Genomic DNA, 17,817 nt, shown 5'->3' on the forward strand with positions numbered 1-17,817 from the left:
CTGCTTTGTTGGTCTTTGGGTTGCAATTCCTTCTAGTATGTTTCCATTTGAAGATGGGAAGCCAATGGGAAAATAATGAGTTTAAAATAGAACTTTACTTTCTGCAAAGGTTTTTGAGAATATGTGTATTGGCTGTAGGTCGAGGGCAGCAAGAGTGTAACTGTTACGGAAGACACTAGTTTGTGTTGATTGCTTCTACTTTCCTGTGTGACCACGGGAAAATGCTTTAACTCTACTGAGCCTCAATTTTGTTATCTATAAAATGGGAGTTGTAATACCAAACTTAAAAGATTGTTGTAAAAAGTAGATGCCATAATATACTTGAGAATGTTTTGTAAACTCTAAACCATATAGCTTGTGAATACTTCTAAGACAAGGATGGTCTATCATTTATCTCCATCTACCCAGCACTTACGTGCCTCTAGCACCTGCCACAGAGCCTGATATATAACAAGTGATTGCCGGCTGAAATTAAAATGAATGAATAGTTTCAAATCTCCAAATTTCTGATGATTTTAATGAATTTGTTGACTGGTCCTCTGTATTGGGCTAATCTCTTGGCCTCATCCAGCTTTTAGAAAACAAGGATTGAGACTAAAGGAGCATGTGGAGTTTGGAGAGTTGTTATAAGATAGACCAACTTTCTAGGAATTGCTTAATGTTCTAAACAAACAAAAAACCAAATGAACATTCAACAACTTATGGAAAGGCAGATTTTTTCCCCCAGGGACACACAGCTGCAAAGTAGAAGTAATCAATGCAAGCTAGTGTCCCTCAGAGACTGTTACACTCTCACTGCCCTCAGACCTGCAGCCAACACACATATACTCAAAACCTTTGTAGGAAGTTAAGTTCTGTTTTAAACTTATTATTTTCTCAAGTGAGCTTGGAAGCCCAATCGAATTGTCCTGGCAATTGTTCAACATTGCTGGCCATGTCATAAGCCCAAGGGAAGAATTTAGGGAGCATGTTCTACCCTGGGAGGGATCTGGGGCAGATGGTGGTAGCACAACCTAGAGCTCACTTCTGCCACAGATGACTGAAATGTTGGACTAAGTGATCCCAAGGAACTGTTAGAGTATGGTCTCTCTAGTAGTCTAGAAGTGGTAATAATTTGATTTTTCAAGGCTCATGAACTGGCATCATTTGGAGTACATCTGTCATGGACCTTTGCACTTTGGAAGGAAATGGAAGGAAGGACTAAGTTAATTTTAAGTGTCTCAGGAAACTTGGCTGTTTTTGTTTTTAAACTGTCTTACTTCTTCAAAAGCCTATTGTGGTTGTTTTTCCTTCCCTCATATAAATGTAGAACTCTGATTATATGAAATAATTTGGGTCTGGGATGTTTCAGTTTGGAGAAAATGAGATGGTGACATTACTACTTTCTTTTTCAAACCAATGACACTGATTAGGTTTTATGCAAAGGGATTGGGGCAGCAGATGTAACCATGAATTTGTGGTCTCTGTAGAGCAGATAAGGCTTCCAAGCCACGTGAAAGCTGAACTTAGCAAGGAAGCTTAGTAGTTATCCCTCCGGATGTTCAGCTTGCAAATACCAGAGGTGTTGTTTTCAATACCAAATGATAGATAAGTACATGGATTGTTTTTCCACCCAGATACAAATGCATTGGATAAATTCCATTTCCAGGTCTGGCAATCTGTCAGAAAGCTCTCTTTAAAGTTATCAGGAGAAAATCTACCAAAATGATTAAATTTGTGATAGCTTTTATTCTTGGCTAGGAACTTGCCTCCCTTCCAGGGCTAAACAGGCTTAAATTGCTGTGTGAGTTTATACAATATATGGTTTGTTGTCAAATATTTATCTCTGTCTAAAAATGAAATGTCCTGAAATACAATTTCTTTTTAACTGAATAAATCAATGTGAGAAAGAGAAATAACTTCTCATTTAGCCAATTTTTAATCAATGTTTTCTTGAAAGGCCGAAATGTTAACCGAATCCTGGCTTTTGTCATTTGAAATATAATTTGTGTGTTAAGAATTTATGTGCACATCAGAATCTGGACTTCATGTTCAGAAAGGAAAATTGATTTATAGGAGCAAACAACTGCAAGAGTAGAGGCAATGCCAGAAGTGAATGAGAGTCAATTATTTAACGCAAATGGGACCTTAATCACCACAGCAATAGAGAACTCTCAAATTCATTTACACCCTGGATTTTCATGCTTTAATTTGTACACATTTTTGTGTCTCTCTTTTTTTTTTTTACAGAGGCCTTCGAAATTGTTGTTCGCCATGCCAAGAACTACACCAATGCCATGTTCAAGAACAACTACCCAAGCCTGACTCCACAAGCTTTTGAGTTTGTGGGTGAATTTTTCACAGATGTGTCTCTCTATATCTTGGGTTCTGACATCAATGTGGATGACATGGTCAATGAATTGTTTGATAGCCTGTTTCCAGTCATCTATACCCAACTAATGAACCCAGGTCTGCCTGATTCAGCCTTGGACATCAATGAGTGCCTCCGAGGAGCAAGACGTGACCTGAAAGTATTTGGGAACTTCCCCAAGCTTATTATGACCCAGGTTTCTAAGTCACTGCAAGTCACTAGGATCTTCCTTCAGGCTCTGAATCTTGGAATTGAAGTGATCAACACGACCGATCACCTGAAGTTCAGTAAGGACTGTGGCCGAATGCTCACCAGAATGTGGTACTGCTCTTACTGCCAGGGACTGATGATGGTTAAACCTTGTGGTGGTTACTGCAATGTGGTCATGCAAGGCTGTATGGCAGGTGTGGTGGAGATTGACAAGTACTGGAGAGAATACATTCTGTCTCTTGAAGAGCTTGTGAATGGCATGTACAGAATCTATGACATGGAAAACGTACTGCTTGGTCTCTTTTCAACAATCCACGATTCTATCCAGTATGTCCAGAAGAATGCAGGAAAGCTGACTACCACTGTGAGTACCAGTCTACAGTTTTCAGAGGATTTGGGCCTTATTGGGGTGAGGTGGCCAGTAGCAGGTGCTGATAGAGAGAAATGATAACAAAATTTGAAGCGGGGGAAGGGATGATGATAGACTGAATGACCTCACAGAGTTAGGCAGCATATTAAGACCACAGGCTATTATGGTCCACCCACTTCCTTACTGTGTGACGTTGGGAAGTCATTTTATCTTTATGGGTTCATTTTTCTGATTCATGAAATGGAAATAAAAAGAATATCTTCTTCATAGGGAATGGCGTTTGTTAAAGCACTTAGCACGTGTCTGGTACATGGTAAGTCTCCAATAAATGTTGGCTATTATTAGCATTATTGTCAGTTATCATAATCCTCATTTTTGATACACAATAGATGACAAGCCTGTGAAGTGGGAGCTATTATCTTCATTTTATAAATGAGGAAACTGAAGCTTAATGAAATTGCAGCTTGCCTAAGAGCACCCACCTAAAGTTAGTGGAAGAGCCATGCTTCAGAAAATGACCAGATCTCCCTTTAATTTGGTTATCACCAATTTTTCTGATTCTAATTTCCTCTTGGTGTTTTCAGTCATGTATATCACATTAGCATTTTGAGTAGTAACTTCAAACACAGAAGACCCAGCTAGAGTTCACTAACTAAACCTCACAAGCACATAAGCAAGGCAAACAATCCATGTTCTCCAGTGGTTTTGTTTATAGCCTTGATTCTATCAGTCAAAGCCTGATGAAATTCGTGATGGAGGAAGGGAAGTTCTGTGAGTGAGGCAGCAGTTTGCTTGGTTTCAGTCAGATATTGTTAGTAACGGAACCACAGGAGACACCAACTTCCAATATATAGCAGAACATGTAGCCAAGAGCTACCAGTCAGTTCCCCTAAAGTAGTATCTGATTCCTGAATGCTGCCAGCTTTGTAGAATGAGGTGGCAGAATAGTATATTACACTACCATTGTTGAGCTTCCACTACATCTCAAGTGCTATGCTGGCTAGTTTACATAATATCATTTCATAGTAACCCATGAAATCAGTCCTAATAAACCTAAAAGCTGGGTTTTGCTTTGTTTTTCTGTTTTAGAAATATTCTATTTCTCCTTTCTGCTAATTATTTTTCATTGATATACAATAGATGTACATATTTTCAGGGGACATGTGATAGTTTAATACATTCATATAATTTGTAAAGGTCAAATCAATATGATTGGGATATCCATCACCTAAATATTTGTCTTTATGCTAGAAACATTCAAATTCTTCTTTTCTAGCTACTTTGAAATATATGTGGCCAGGTGCTGTGACTTATGCCTGTAATCCCAACACTTTGGGAGGCCGAGGTGAGAGGATTGTTTGAGGCTGGGAGTTCAAGACCAGTCTGGGCAACATAGAGACCCCATCTCTACCAAAAAAAAAAAAAAAAAAAAATTACAAAAAACTAGCTGGGCATGGTGGCATGCTACTGGGGAGATTGGAGTGGGAGGGTGACGGGCTCAGGAGGTCAACTCTGCAGTGAGCCATGATCACACCACTGCACCTCAGCCTGGGCGAAAGAATGAGAAATGAGACCCGTTCTCAAAAAAAAAAAAAAAAAAAAAAAGAGAAAGAAATATATGATAGATTACTATACACTGTAGACACCCTACTGATCTATCAAACACTGAGTCTTATTTCTTCCTCAAAGCTAGTTAAGTCAGAGGAGCTGGGATTCAAACCCAGACCTTGTTGGCTTGGTTGATCCACACCCTTAGCATCTATACAGTGCAACTGCTATGCACTCTGAACCATTGCTTATCCAAAATGTGGAGGATGGATTAGGCTATTTCAGCTTGTCTTTAAACTCTAGGGGTAATTCGTTTCTTTGGTGAATTAAACCAGGAAAGAGGACAAAAATGATGCAACCCTCGGCCTGGTTACTTATGGAGTTGCTGTAATTGCCCCATTCACAATGTTAGTCATTTAAAACACATTTCCTGTGAAAATATTTTATAGTAAAATGAACAAAAATGTCCTATCTAATTACAGTGTTCTTCAGTGGCTAATTATTCCCTTGACTGCTTCACAATTTGAGGCCAGATTCTGGGGGCTTCTGCAAAAGTAAATTTTACCAAACTAGAGAAAGTAAATGCATTCATATGTTCATTCACCTAATACTAATTCAGGGCCTACCATGTGTAAGACACAAAGAAAGCATGCCAGGGGCGTGGAAATGCTTTCAGTAAGAGGAAAATAAAGAGACAACATTAAAGACAGGGTGTAGGAGTGTTTAAAGGTTGCCTCTGATATTGGTCACTTCACAGCAACACAATTGATCTTGAAAACAAGTATCCTCCTTTGGTGCATTTATTTATTTATTTATTTATTTATTTATTTATTTATTTATTTATTTCTGAGACAGAGTCTCGCCCTGTTGCTCAGGCTGGAGTGCTGTGGCATAATCTCTGCTCACTACAACCTCCGCCTCCTAGTTCTAAGCGATTCTCTTGCCTCAGCCTCCCAAGAAGCTGGAATTACAGGCACACGCCACCATGCCTGGCTAATTCTGTACTTTTAGTAGAGATGAGATTTCACCACATTGGTCAGGCTAGTCTCGAACTCCTGACCTCAGGTGATCCACTCACCTAGACCGCCCAAAGTGCTGGGATTACAGGCGTGAGCCGCTGTACCCGGCCATGTGGTGCTTTTAAACACATAAAAAATGAAGTGAGGAGCTTATAAAGAATTAAGTGCACTGTTTTGATCAGGCACTAGACATGAAGGTTCATTTAGGAAACATTTATTAAACATCTGCTTTCCGTATGGCACTTTGCTAGGTGCTGGATATTCAAAACTACCCAAGACATAGTTCTTAAGTCTTGAAAAGGTCACAGTCTAGTTGGTAGACAGACGTGTAACTGAATACATTTCACCATAGTGAACATTTCACCATAATGTGAATGTTGAAAGGACTGTGAGAGATTAGCTAGTCCAATCCCATAGATTTACAAAGGAAGAAATAAAGTTCAGGGAGGCTTACCCAAAGTTATATAATTAATGGAGCAGCCAGAAGTAGAATCCAAGGTCTTCTGCTGCTACAATCTAGTACTTTTTCCATCATACCAGTCTGTTCCCCCTTAGGCCCCCCTAGACTTTTACTCTAAGAGCTCCATTAGGATTTTGCAAACACATAGTGAACCTAAATTGGATAGCTATTTCTGGCTGCCAAACCTGCTACATTTTAGGTGCATGCACATGAGTGCAGGGGGAGTGCATTTCATGTCATTATCATTCAGGAAGAAAGGCTTTGGCTGTCAAGAGGTGCTCAGTGATGCAGGCCCTTTCTGTTTTGGCCATTAAGGGCCTGATTGCTCCCAGCTCCCAGCTGGTTATGAGAGTGTGAATTCTGCCATCCCCAGGGAATGCCTGAACTAAACCAGAAAACATATGTAAACTCTGCCTTGTTCGTGTTTTATGATCACCAACTCTAAGTAATATATACCAAATGGTGGGGGTAGGGGAATCACTGGCCAGGTGTGATCCAGCCCATACTCAGTACGGGTCAAAAAGGGACTGGGCATTTATGAGGGCGAAGGGAAGTCGGAGCTGCAGAACTCTATTCACATTAACAAACCCACAGAATGCCCCAAAGCAAAAGCTGGTTTAAAACTAAAGCTTTAATGAGATTCTCCAGTAGCACCCTCACCTTCCTGTTGCGATAAAATGTAAAAACCTGCCATTCAGTCCTGCTTGAGGTTCAGTTGTGGTGAGAGACTTCTTTAAAAATATCCTCTTCCTGAGCTCTGCTGGGATATCCTTTCAAGATGGTTTTAAGCCATGACGTGAGGTCTGCCACACAGAGACTTTTCCTAGTTGTTTTTGTGGCTGTCATCTACCCAGATTATGAAGATTGCTTCGGTCTTCTAAGTGAGTGTGGCACTGTTCGGTTTTTTAAGTGTGGCTGGTTGGTGCTTTAGTTTTCTCTAGCATAGTTCTCAATACTTCAGACTACCAAGTGAAGGCAGGCAGACAAATACTGGGGTATTGTGTCTGGCAGCACCACTGGAGGTGGTAAAGGATCCTGTTCTCAAACTCGGCTCATCATCACAATCACCTGGGTTACTTGTTAGACACATTCCTGGAGTCCACCTCTGCAGAGATTCTGATACCAAAGGTGTGTGAAGAGGTCAGATGATTTTCTTTTGTTTTGTTCTGTTTTGTTTTTTGAGACAGGGTTTCACTCTGTCACCCAGGCTGGAGTGCAGTGGCTCGATCTTGGCTCACTGCAACCTCCGTCTCCCGGGCCCAAGGGATTCTCATGCCTTGGCCTCCTGAGTAGCTAGGATTACAGGCGCGTGCCAAGACACCTGGCTAATTTTTTGTATTTTTAGTAGAGATGGGGTTTCGCTATGTTGGCCAGGCTGGTCTCAAACTCCTGGTCTCAAGCAATCCACCTCCCTCAACCTCCCAAAGTGCTAGGATTACAGGCTTGAGCCACTGTGCCCAAATGATTTTTCATTTAAGAAATGTCCCAGTTGATTCTGATGCTCCCTTGGGAGCATATCCAGCCACCTCGTTTGGAAGATAAAGAAAATAAGCCCCAGAGGTTGGAAGTGAATGGCCTATGTCCCACAGGCAATTAGTGGCAAAGCTAAGACCTTTAATTCTTCATCTATAAAATGGGGTTGAGATATGGCAATTAAATGCAATGTTAGGTTCAGGAACATGACAAATACTCACTAAGTCCCAGTCCAGTACTCTTTCTTACTACAGTGATCTAAGTGCCAAACGAAAAATGAGTTTTTCTTAAACTTATTTTTAGGTGCCAAGATCTCTTAATGTTATTTTAGTCTAAATGAAGTAAATAAAAATAGTAAGTGTGTGAGAATGTGTGTGTAAATACATGTGTGGGGGGGAGGGGAGAGAGGGAGGGAGGGAGGGGGAAAGAGAAGATTTGTGCTGATAATCCAAGAAAGTATTAATGATGAGACTATAAATAGATCCGTTTTGCAAACTGAGGTAAATATCTGTACAAACTAGGATAAATGTCTTGGGCCCAAGTGAGAATTGAATAGATCTTTAACAGTATTTGGGTGAAAGTATCACTATTAAATTTATCAGTGCATTATTGAATTCTATATCTTATACCTTAAAGCAACTACAAATATGTACCATTTTGCAATACATATATTTTCAGTATTGTTACACCCAAACTGCTGAATGCCACAGCTTTTTAAAAATACAACTGTTTTTATCCTGAAAACCATTTTGATTGCTGTTACCATATACCCTGTGTGGACTATATGCATAGCCATTGTATATTTCATGTATAATTTATCCATTTACTAAATGATTAATAATTAGCATGTTGGATGTTTATCCCTCTCCCAGAAACTTTCCCAAAACTTTCTGTAATTTTGTTCACTTCCTTTAATCCCCAAAGTAACTACTCACATGTCTTCACATGGCGATTTGCACTTTTATTTTTCTGCGTGTACACACATACATACTATCTTTATTGATTCTTTTCAGCATTTCTCAGAGTTAGTGCTTCCTCTCCCACAATTTCATTACCTTGGCTTGTTCTATTCTTCCTTGAACATTGTGTAGAATTGCAACCTTTTCTACCACCATTATTTCTCCCTTTCTTTTTTCTTTGTGATATTCATTTTAGCACTATCTGAAATAGTATTCATTGCAGGAAGCATTTATTGAGCATCTAATAATGGAAACACTATGGTAGCCACTGGGGATCAGAGAGAATAGCTGGAAAGATGCACATGACTCTGTTGTGTTGCCTTCAGTGGTCACTTGGCTAGTAGGTGGCAGAACTGGTATTCAAAGCTGAATCTGTCTGACTCCAAAGCTCATGCTCTTAACCATTACTCTATATTGCTCTCTCAAGTAGTTCTATTCTCTTCAGCAGAATCTTTATTCCCCAAACACAGACTAAGTAGGTTTTTATTATATTATTTAATATCCTGTATTACTCCCTACTGTTTTTCCAGCTGCACAATCAGTTTTTGAATTCATTCTCCCTCCTTGGAGACTTTTGCTCTAGTATTTCCCAATGAAGTACTAAAAGGCATGAGATTTTTCATCTTCCTAACACTTAAAGGAACAGAGTAGTTTCAAGGAGAAGAAGGAATGTTTGTGCAGGTGATGGAAGGTCCAGTCACACAGTCAGATGACTTGGCCTGGAATCTATGTGAGCAGTGCCGGTGGTGAGAAAGAGATTCTCTTCTACTTGCAAAGTTGGAAATCTGCCAATTGGACCAACAGATAGTTTTTAATGCATCTGCCTTTGATTCCGGACATTAGAAGAACATCAGATCTCCAGTGTGGAGTGTCCTTGGCATTTAATAATAGTAACATGGCCTACTGAGAACCTAACGTATCCAAGTACATCCATTTTCTTTGCTAGGATTTCTGAAGTCAGTATTTATTTTTGTGTGCCAGGAAGCTCTGGGGAAGATTCTCTGTTGATCCTCAATAATAATTAACTCCATCGAACTCTTATATTTTGCTGTCAGTGTGAGTGACTGTAAGTCATCAGAATTTCCAAGATTAGCCTTACCTTCCTCTCCACTGTTGAAGGCTGAGGTTATTTCTCAGGTGTCAGAATGTCAGTGTTTTTCTCCTCATGCTATCACTTTGGACTTTCATTTTTCAGTCTCAGATAGAGATACCTTGTCTGAATTCATACAAACTATTTTCAGTATCAAGTGATTTGAAAGTGATAAAAACAAGTAAATGGCTCACTACCTAATTGGTGTCTGCAGGTCAGCATCTAGAACAATGGTAAGGAACTTTACTTACACGAGGTTTATTTCTGGAAAGACAAAAACTGTTTACAGGCTGCCATCATTTTTTCATTCACAATCAAAATAGCTTCAGTGATTTCCATGGAGAAAATATATAGTTTTAAAACACACATTACCTATTTATTGCAAGAATACAAATGAAAAAATTGGCACCATGTTTTAGGCAATAAATGTTAACTTTATGGTAGGTTTCAAAAAGTGGTTACATAAAGGGAGCCTTTTTTAATGTTTCATCCTGAAATTATACATATATTACAGGTCATGTTAAGAAATTAGATAAGTTCTTCATAAATCTAGAATTGCTTGCCTTTGCCTGGGTATAATTGCCAGTTGCTTATATGTTCTGAATTTTTAGAGAGAAATTTTACATCCTTTCTGTGGTCAGTGGACTGATGTGGCAGGAACACATCCTCAAGAGCTGTGAAAGATCTGAGATTTTTACCCTGATTGCAAGCAAACAAGTTAGCCTGCTGAAGTTTCATCGATGTTAGTTAATGGCATAAGACTCCTGAGTCAGAGATGAAGGACAGTTTATTGCTTACAGCAATAGCAGCAGCCAGAGTATTAGCATTTGTGCCAGATCCCTGAGTCCCAATTCCCACAGGGTAAGGCAAAGAGAACTGAATGACTCCTGTACACATAGTAAGTTGTATTATAGAAGAGAAACTTTGAACTTCGGGAACTCAAATCTTTTATAATAGATGGTAAGCCCACCTGCTCTTTATTCTAAAGGGAAATATCATCTCTATCTTCCAAGGCTACAAAGATACTTGAAAAGGATAGTCTGGAACAAAGGGTAGTCAGTTCGTCTGTTCCTAAGACATGCCAAAACACAAGAGATCCATGGAGAATTGTCTTCTAACACATGGTCCCCCACCCTTGGATGGCTCCAAGAACCTTTCAAGTTCTCAATGCTTTTGGAGGATCTGGCAAGGAAATTAGAAGTTAGTAAAAGACAGTTAGCTCAACCCTGACTGATTGGCCGAAAAGCAGGCCCGTGTGCCACCTGTTGGAGGGTAGCAGAAGGCACATCCAAATACTGAGAACAGTGGCAGTTTTCTCAGCTCTTCAGAGAATACTTTAAAAAGAAAATATCAAAGAGGCACCTGTTTGTTGCTTTTCATTAGCAGTAAACTCTGCTATTGTGAGCCTCCAGCTACTCCACTGCTCTCTTTTCAGTCTCTAAGCTGTCATTTCCTTTCTTGCTCTGTTCAGGCTGTAGGGTTGGGAGTTTTGTGTTGCTAAGTGACTTGGCTGAATTAAGTTTTCTGTTTTATTGCACTTCTAGGGTGAAGCACTGTGATGACCACAGAGTGGTAAGCACATGCTTATCCATGCCTGCTGGCAGTGACAGAGGACGGATTCGTCCTCAGAGTGTATCCAGAAAGGTTAGAAAGCCAGAGATATTTGCCCAGGTAGGCAGAAGTCCAAGAAGATCTCACCATGACCTGATATTCTCAGTACCCCTGTGGTCCTGAGACAACAGTGAGGGAGCCAACAATGCCTTTTTTAAAATAAACTTTAAGTTCTGGGATACATGTGCAGAACATGCAGGTTTGTTGCATAGGTATACATGTGCCATTGTGGTTTGCTGCACCCATCAACCTGTCATCTACATTAAGTATTTCTTCTAATGCTATCCCTCCCTAACCCTCCACCCCCCGACAGGCCCCAGTATATCATGATATGTTCCCCTCCCTGTGTCCATGTGTTCTCATTGTTCAACTGCTACTTATGAATGAGAACATATGGTGTTTGGTTTTCTGTTCTTGCGATAGTTTGCTGAGAATGATGGTTTCCAGCTTCATCCATGTCCCTGCAAACGACATGAACTCATCCTTTTTTATGGCTGCATAGTATTCCATGGTGTATATGTGCCACATTTTCTTTATCCAGTCTAACATTGATGGGCATTTAGGTTGGTTCCAAGTCTTTGCTATTGTGAACAGTGCTGCAGTAAACCTACATGTGCATGTGTCTTTATAGTAGAATGATTTATAATTCTTTAGGTATATACCCAGTAATGGTATTGCTGGGTCAAATGGTATTTCTGGTTCTAGATCTTTGAAGAATCGCCACACTGTCTTCCACGATGGTTGAACTAATTTACACCCGCACCAACAGTGTAAAAGCGTTTCTATTTCTCCACATCCTCTCCAGCATCTGTTGTTTCCTGACTTTTTAATGATCGCCATTCTAACTGACGTGAGATGGTATCTCATTGTAGTTTTGATTTGCATTTCTCTAATGACCAGTGATGATGAGCTTTTTTTCATATGTTTGTTGGCCACATAAATGTCTTCTTTTGAGAAGTGTCTGTTCATATGCTTTGCTCACTTTTTGATGAGGTTGTTTTTTTCTTGTAAATTTGTTTAAGTTCCTTGTAGATTCTGGATATTAGCCCTTTGTCGGATGGATAGATTGCAAAAATTGTCTCCCATTCGGTAGGTTGCCTGTTCACCCTGATGATAGTTTCTTTTGCTGTGCAGAAGCTCTTTAGTTTAATTAGATCCCACATGTCAATTTTGACTTTTGTGGCCATTGCTTTTGGTGTTTTAGTTATGAAGTCTTTGCCCATGCTTGTGTCCTGAATGGTATTGCCTAGGTTTTCTTCTAGGGTTTTTATGGTTTTAGGTTTTACATTTAAGTCTTTAATCTATCTTGAGTTAATTTTTGTATAAGGTGTAAGGAAGGGGTCCAGTTTCTGTTTTCTGCATATGGCTAGCCAGTTTTCCCAGCACCATTTATTAAATAGGGAATCCTTTCCCCACTGCTTCTTGTTGTCAGGTTTGTCAAAGATCAGATGGTTGTAGATGTGTGGTGTTATTTCTGAGGCCTCTGTTCTGATCCATTGGTCTATATATCTGTTTTGACATCACGCTGCCTGACTTCAAACTATACTACAAGGTTACAGTAACCACAATGCCTTTTTAAAAAGATATTGAGTGGCTAGGGAATCAGAGTACAGTAAAAGTAGCCTCCTACCTTGTGGGGGCAAAAAAGCCCCTGGATACTTGCTCCCTTCATTAGAAAAGCTGAAATGCCACACAAAACATAGAGTCATATACACTGTGATTTCCCTGTGATTCAATTTCCCCTACTTGGCACAAGGTTCCTCTTGGCGAGTGTAGTTCTGCATTATCCACTCACAATGGCACCACAAGTAACCTTGGCTCACTGACCTCTTATGCCTATGCATTTTACTGTCTGGCTCAAGTATCTGGCAGAAAAATGTTTTCTAACTTGACTGTTTCTTAAAAGGACCAATCCTCCTGCCCCTACCTTAAAAATGGAAAACGTATTTGAATGTCACAGAAGCATTTTTTAATGAAGTTGCACTGTCCTATAGTAATTTCCTCAAGGTAGGGGGCAATTTTAATACTTGCTGTAATAAAGAATTTTACAAAAGGCGAAGATAAGGGAATTCTGAGCAGATGTCTTCCAGCATGTTGCAGCCTTTGGAAGATAAAATACAAATTTCATCATTACCAGCAACCACAATTTTCTGAGTGCTGAGTGCTGAGCACTGTTCTAGGTCTTACAGTTTACTTTTCCCTTCCTTGTTGGGGGGAATGTTAATGGGGTAAAACAAATAGCCTTTGTTTTGGTGAAATTACAGATTTCTTAATGTCCTTTTAAAATGCCCCTTTGGGAAGTACATAATCCGGCAAGGCTGCTTTCTTATTTCATATGGGGGTGAGGGGAGGGTTGTTGCTGCCTCCTTATTACCCAATTCAAATTCATTCTGAAGAACATTCAGAAAGTGAATTAATTTTTCCCTTTTTCATTCCACTCAGAATGCCTAAAACAGATAAAGTAGGAAGCAGAGTCATTATATTTGGGTGCTGTCTATTATCATTTACTGACTGAGAGTCTATCTAAGCCTTTCTGCTTTTTGCAGATAATTAATTTTGTTCCTAAATGTAGGGAAGAGTGATTGTAATCAGTGTGTTTGTACTTTCAGCCACAAATAGAGCCCATCAAAGATATGCAGTACAAATAAACCTCATAAAATATGCAGCCCAAGTACTGCTCACAGTTAATGTTCTACCTTTTTTTTCCAAAGAAAAAATTTTATACACATTATATGATTTTTAAAAGTTATTCTGTATTTTCATATAGTTAATAGATGGACCCCTCTTTTTCAAACTCAAACCTATGCTGTGAATTATTTTTTATCATTAAATCTCATGTAGTAGAGCTGAAGGAGACTGATTTGGCTTAGAAATCATCTCAGCAACATATACACGTTACTGAGTTCTGGGTGTGGGTTTCTCTTATGCTTCCAGAAAATAATGATCAGATCTAAGTTACAGGCTCAGTTTCATGAATGAAACCCCACACTAAGAGCATGGTGTTTGTGAAGGAATTCCTCTCAACTCTTTTGGAAAGCTTTTGCCCTTCTATCCCAGCTGCCTGTCCCCGACCTCTGGCCAATGCCTACACTAAACCCATTCCTTTTCCTTCTGCTTCAAATTTGTACCTTGCTCTGTTCTGTTCATTCAAACCCTGTACTTTATTTAGAGTGGTGATGTGTGATTATGGTTTAGTCATCACAGGAAACCCATTTCTGCTTCTACTAGTTCTCTAATGCATTCCCTCTCATGAGAAGCAAACTTCATTAGCAAAGTTATCGCTAGAAAATTCTTAAAAAGGATTATCAAAAAAGCTAGATCTCAGTCACTGTGATGCAGTTGTAGGGAGAAATATTTAAGTGTATGTGGGACCTTATGAAATTACCTGCTATATATTGTAAGTTATAAAGAACATTCGTTCAGAATTTTAACACAGGATCTTTGCCCCGTGCTGCCACAGGCAAGTGGCCTGTGAAAAGCAACTTCGTTGTGTCTGTTCCTTAATCTATACAATGAGGAAGATGATGACAAGAGTGATTATTTAGTAAGCACTTGCTGTGTGCCTCACAGCTCTTTACATGGATCAACTCATTTAATGTTTACAATACTAATGAAAAGGGAATTATCAGTACCATTTTCCTAGTTAAGGAACTGAGACGGAGAGACTTGGAAGCAGGTGCCAGCAACAAGGCAGCTTCAGCTAATTGCTCTCTACTGCAGCAACTTTTGAGGTGCATCTCTTGCCCAGGGCCAGATCCAGTCTTAGAATATATGGGCGTGGCTTGGCCTTGTCTGCAGATGGATATAAGCTGACTCAGTTGTCTGGAATGAGGCAGGATGGGGAGCCAGAAGTTACTAAGGGTCTTTCATTCTTGCCTACTCTTTTAGTTATTATTCATCCTGTTTTCTACGTGTGGCCTTGAGAATTGCATGGAAACTTCCAATGGGCTTAGTTTTTCTTCTCTGCTTTTCCTCATATTTGTATTAATTAATCTTAATTAAAGTTTTCTTTCTTTTTCTTTTCTTCTTCTTTTTTTTTTTTTTTTTTTGGCTTAAACAACAGAAGTTTATTTTCCCACAGATCCGGGGGTTAAAACTCCAAGATTAAGGTCCTGGCAGATTCAGTCTCTAGTAAGGGCTTTCTTCTTGGCTTGCAGATGGCTGCCATCTCATTCTGTTTTAACATGGCTTTCCCTTGGTGCATGTGCACCCTGCGGGGAAAGAGGAGGACATAGAGAGAGACAGAGAGAGAAAACACAACCTCTCTGGTATCACTTCTTATGAAGACACTAATCCTATTGGATCAGGGCCCCACACTTATTCAGAGATGAGGCCTCCAATGAAGTGATTAAGATTAAATGAGCTAATTGAATTTTTCTAAATTTTCTTGGAGCTCAGGCCTCCTCCAGAATCAGGGCCTATTTCATTTACCTAAAAACAAAACAAAACAAAACAAAACACACGCACACACGCACACACACACACACACATTCATTCTTGATGAGCTTTTTGAAAAAATACTTTAAAAAGTATTTTTAAAAGTATTTGAAAGTATTTTAAAAGTATTTTAAAAATACTTTAAAACATATAGGGCTTCAACATTTTCTCTCTTTCAGATCAGAAATCCAAAGAATTGTGAAATACCAAGCTCTGTGTCTTTCTTATTCTGTTTTAAACCCTGTAATGATCTCTTTCCATACATGGAAGGAGTTCCCTATTAACTAAGTTTCTGATTTACTCAACTGCTCATTCCTCTTAACAAATTCTTAATGCAAAATGAATGAGTTTCTTGACTGTAGCAACCTGCTAGCATATTTTTTAAAAAATTGTGAGCACTTTAAATAATCTTTGAGCGGTTTCTTCACAAGTTTTCTAAACATAAAGTATTCTAGTCAAAAAAGCAGGGAACTAAACTAGTGTCCCTACTCTGATTAAAAATAAAGCAATAATTGTGACAAATTGGTATAATCAGACTTGACAGATAGAAGCTATAGAATTCATGTTAGATTTCTATCATTCTGAAAAGGATGTTAACAATTCCCAGATCACAGAGAATGAAAGAATACACACTGGTGGAAACATTTTCCTCACACATCTGTGTTTATAAAGTTTTAAAGTCTGTTTCCTCCCCTACCATTTCTCCTGAATCTGTAATACATTGATTTAAAAACAATTAATGCATGACTCAAACTGCTCTGCTCTGAAAGGCCCCATTCAGAATTGTCTCAGTTCTGGTTAGCATTGACCGAAAACTCTATGAGATACCAGGAATAATAAATTACAACAAACATTCATTTTTAATGGCACCATAGAGATTTTTAAGAGCAAAGCTTTCTAGATGGAAAGTTGAGTCAATACCCTGCACAAGAATGGATCAGCTTGGCATTGCAAGGAGCAGAGGAAGAAAAGGTTGTGTGATGCAGTGAAAAGAACATGGACTTCAGGAGTTAGAATGTGACTTTCTCTCCCTCTCTTTTTTAATTTATTGAGACAAAGTCTCACTCTGTTGCCCAGGCTGGAGTGCAGTGGCGCCATCTCGGCTCACTGCAACCTCTTCCTCCTGGGCTCAAGTGATCCTTCCACCTCACCCCTTGCCCCACGCCATAACTGGGACTACAGGTGTGCACCACCATGCCTGGCTAATTTTTGTATTTTTTTTTTTTTTTTTTGAGAGACAGGGTCTCGCTATGTTGCCCAGACTGGTCTCCAACTCCTGGGCTCAAGTGATCCTCCCACCTCAGCCGCCCAAAGTGCTGGGATTACAGGCATGAGCCACTGCATCTGGCCAGAATGTGAATTTCTATTCAACCGTTCTTTATCTTAGTGACATGAGCATGTAGTATAATCTCTGAGCCTTGGTTGCTTCAACTATAGAATGGGGATAAAAATACCAACCTCACAGAACTACTATGAAAATTTGCAACAATGCCTAGCATATGGCAGCACTATAAAATCTGACATGTAACATGATCTATTTAATCTGCTGTGAGGCAAAATAGCCTTTTCTTCCTAGACCTTCTCTCACATGGAGGCACTCATCTTTGGGGTACTCTCATTAACAGCACCATCATTGATAAATATTTACCCCACTCCTGTGACAAAGGCCCTATGTCAGGAGCTGATAACTCAAATACACTAATATCCCCATATCCACAGAGAGATATGTTCCAAGACATCCAGTGGATGCCTGACTCTCGGTGGATGCCTGAAACCACAGATAGTTCCAAACCCTATATATACTGTGTTTTTTCCCCTATACATACACACCTGTGATAAAGTTTAATTTATAAATTAGGCACACTAAGAGAGTAATGACAATAACTAATGATGATAAATAGGACAACTCTACCTTTTCCTATTGAAGTTCCTGCTAGTCTTTGCATTCAGAAATTGCTGTGTCTCTGAACAAGTTTATTCAGCATGTACAACTGTAGTCCTCTGCTTCTATTTGCCCAACCTTTGCCACTAATAACCAGGAGAATCAATCATATCCCCCAGATGTTCGGAGAGATTGATTCACAGCCAAGCAGACCAAGTTGAACTCACAAGTTTTGTAACTACTCACAGTGGTCTTCACAGAGACTCATGAATAAAGGGCAGTGTGATATATCTGGATTCCCTATGGGGATTTTTAGCATTCATCTTCTTTTGCTCAGATTTAGTGCTGAAATCCCTGGGAGTAGAGGGAAGACTCAAGCTGTGTTTATGGCTCCTTTGTTTTGGAGTG

At 39.5% G+C, this 17,817-nt stretch overlaps 1 protein-coding gene across 2 annotated transcripts in view; it reads left to right on the plus strand.

The window, feature by feature from the left end:
* The window catches only part of GPC3 (glypican 3), a 461,620-nt gene that overhangs the window by 232,385 nt on the left and 211,418 nt on the right, over nt 1-17,817 (plus strand). For both annotated transcript variants that reach the window (XM_017954390.2, XM_017954391.3), the window contains exon 3: nt 2,230-2,924. In XM_017954390.2, coding sequence (XP_017809879.1) covers nt 2,230-2,924 — 695 coding nt within the window. The remainder of the gene's footprint in view (nt 1-2,229; nt 2,925-17,817) is intronic.

Source organism: Papio anubis, chromosome X (genome assembly GCF_008728515.1).
Source record: "Papio anubis isolate 15944 chromosome X, Panubis1.0, whole genome shotgun sequence".
NCBI lineage: Eukaryota > Metazoa > Chordata > Mammalia > Primates > Cercopithecidae > Papio > Papio anubis.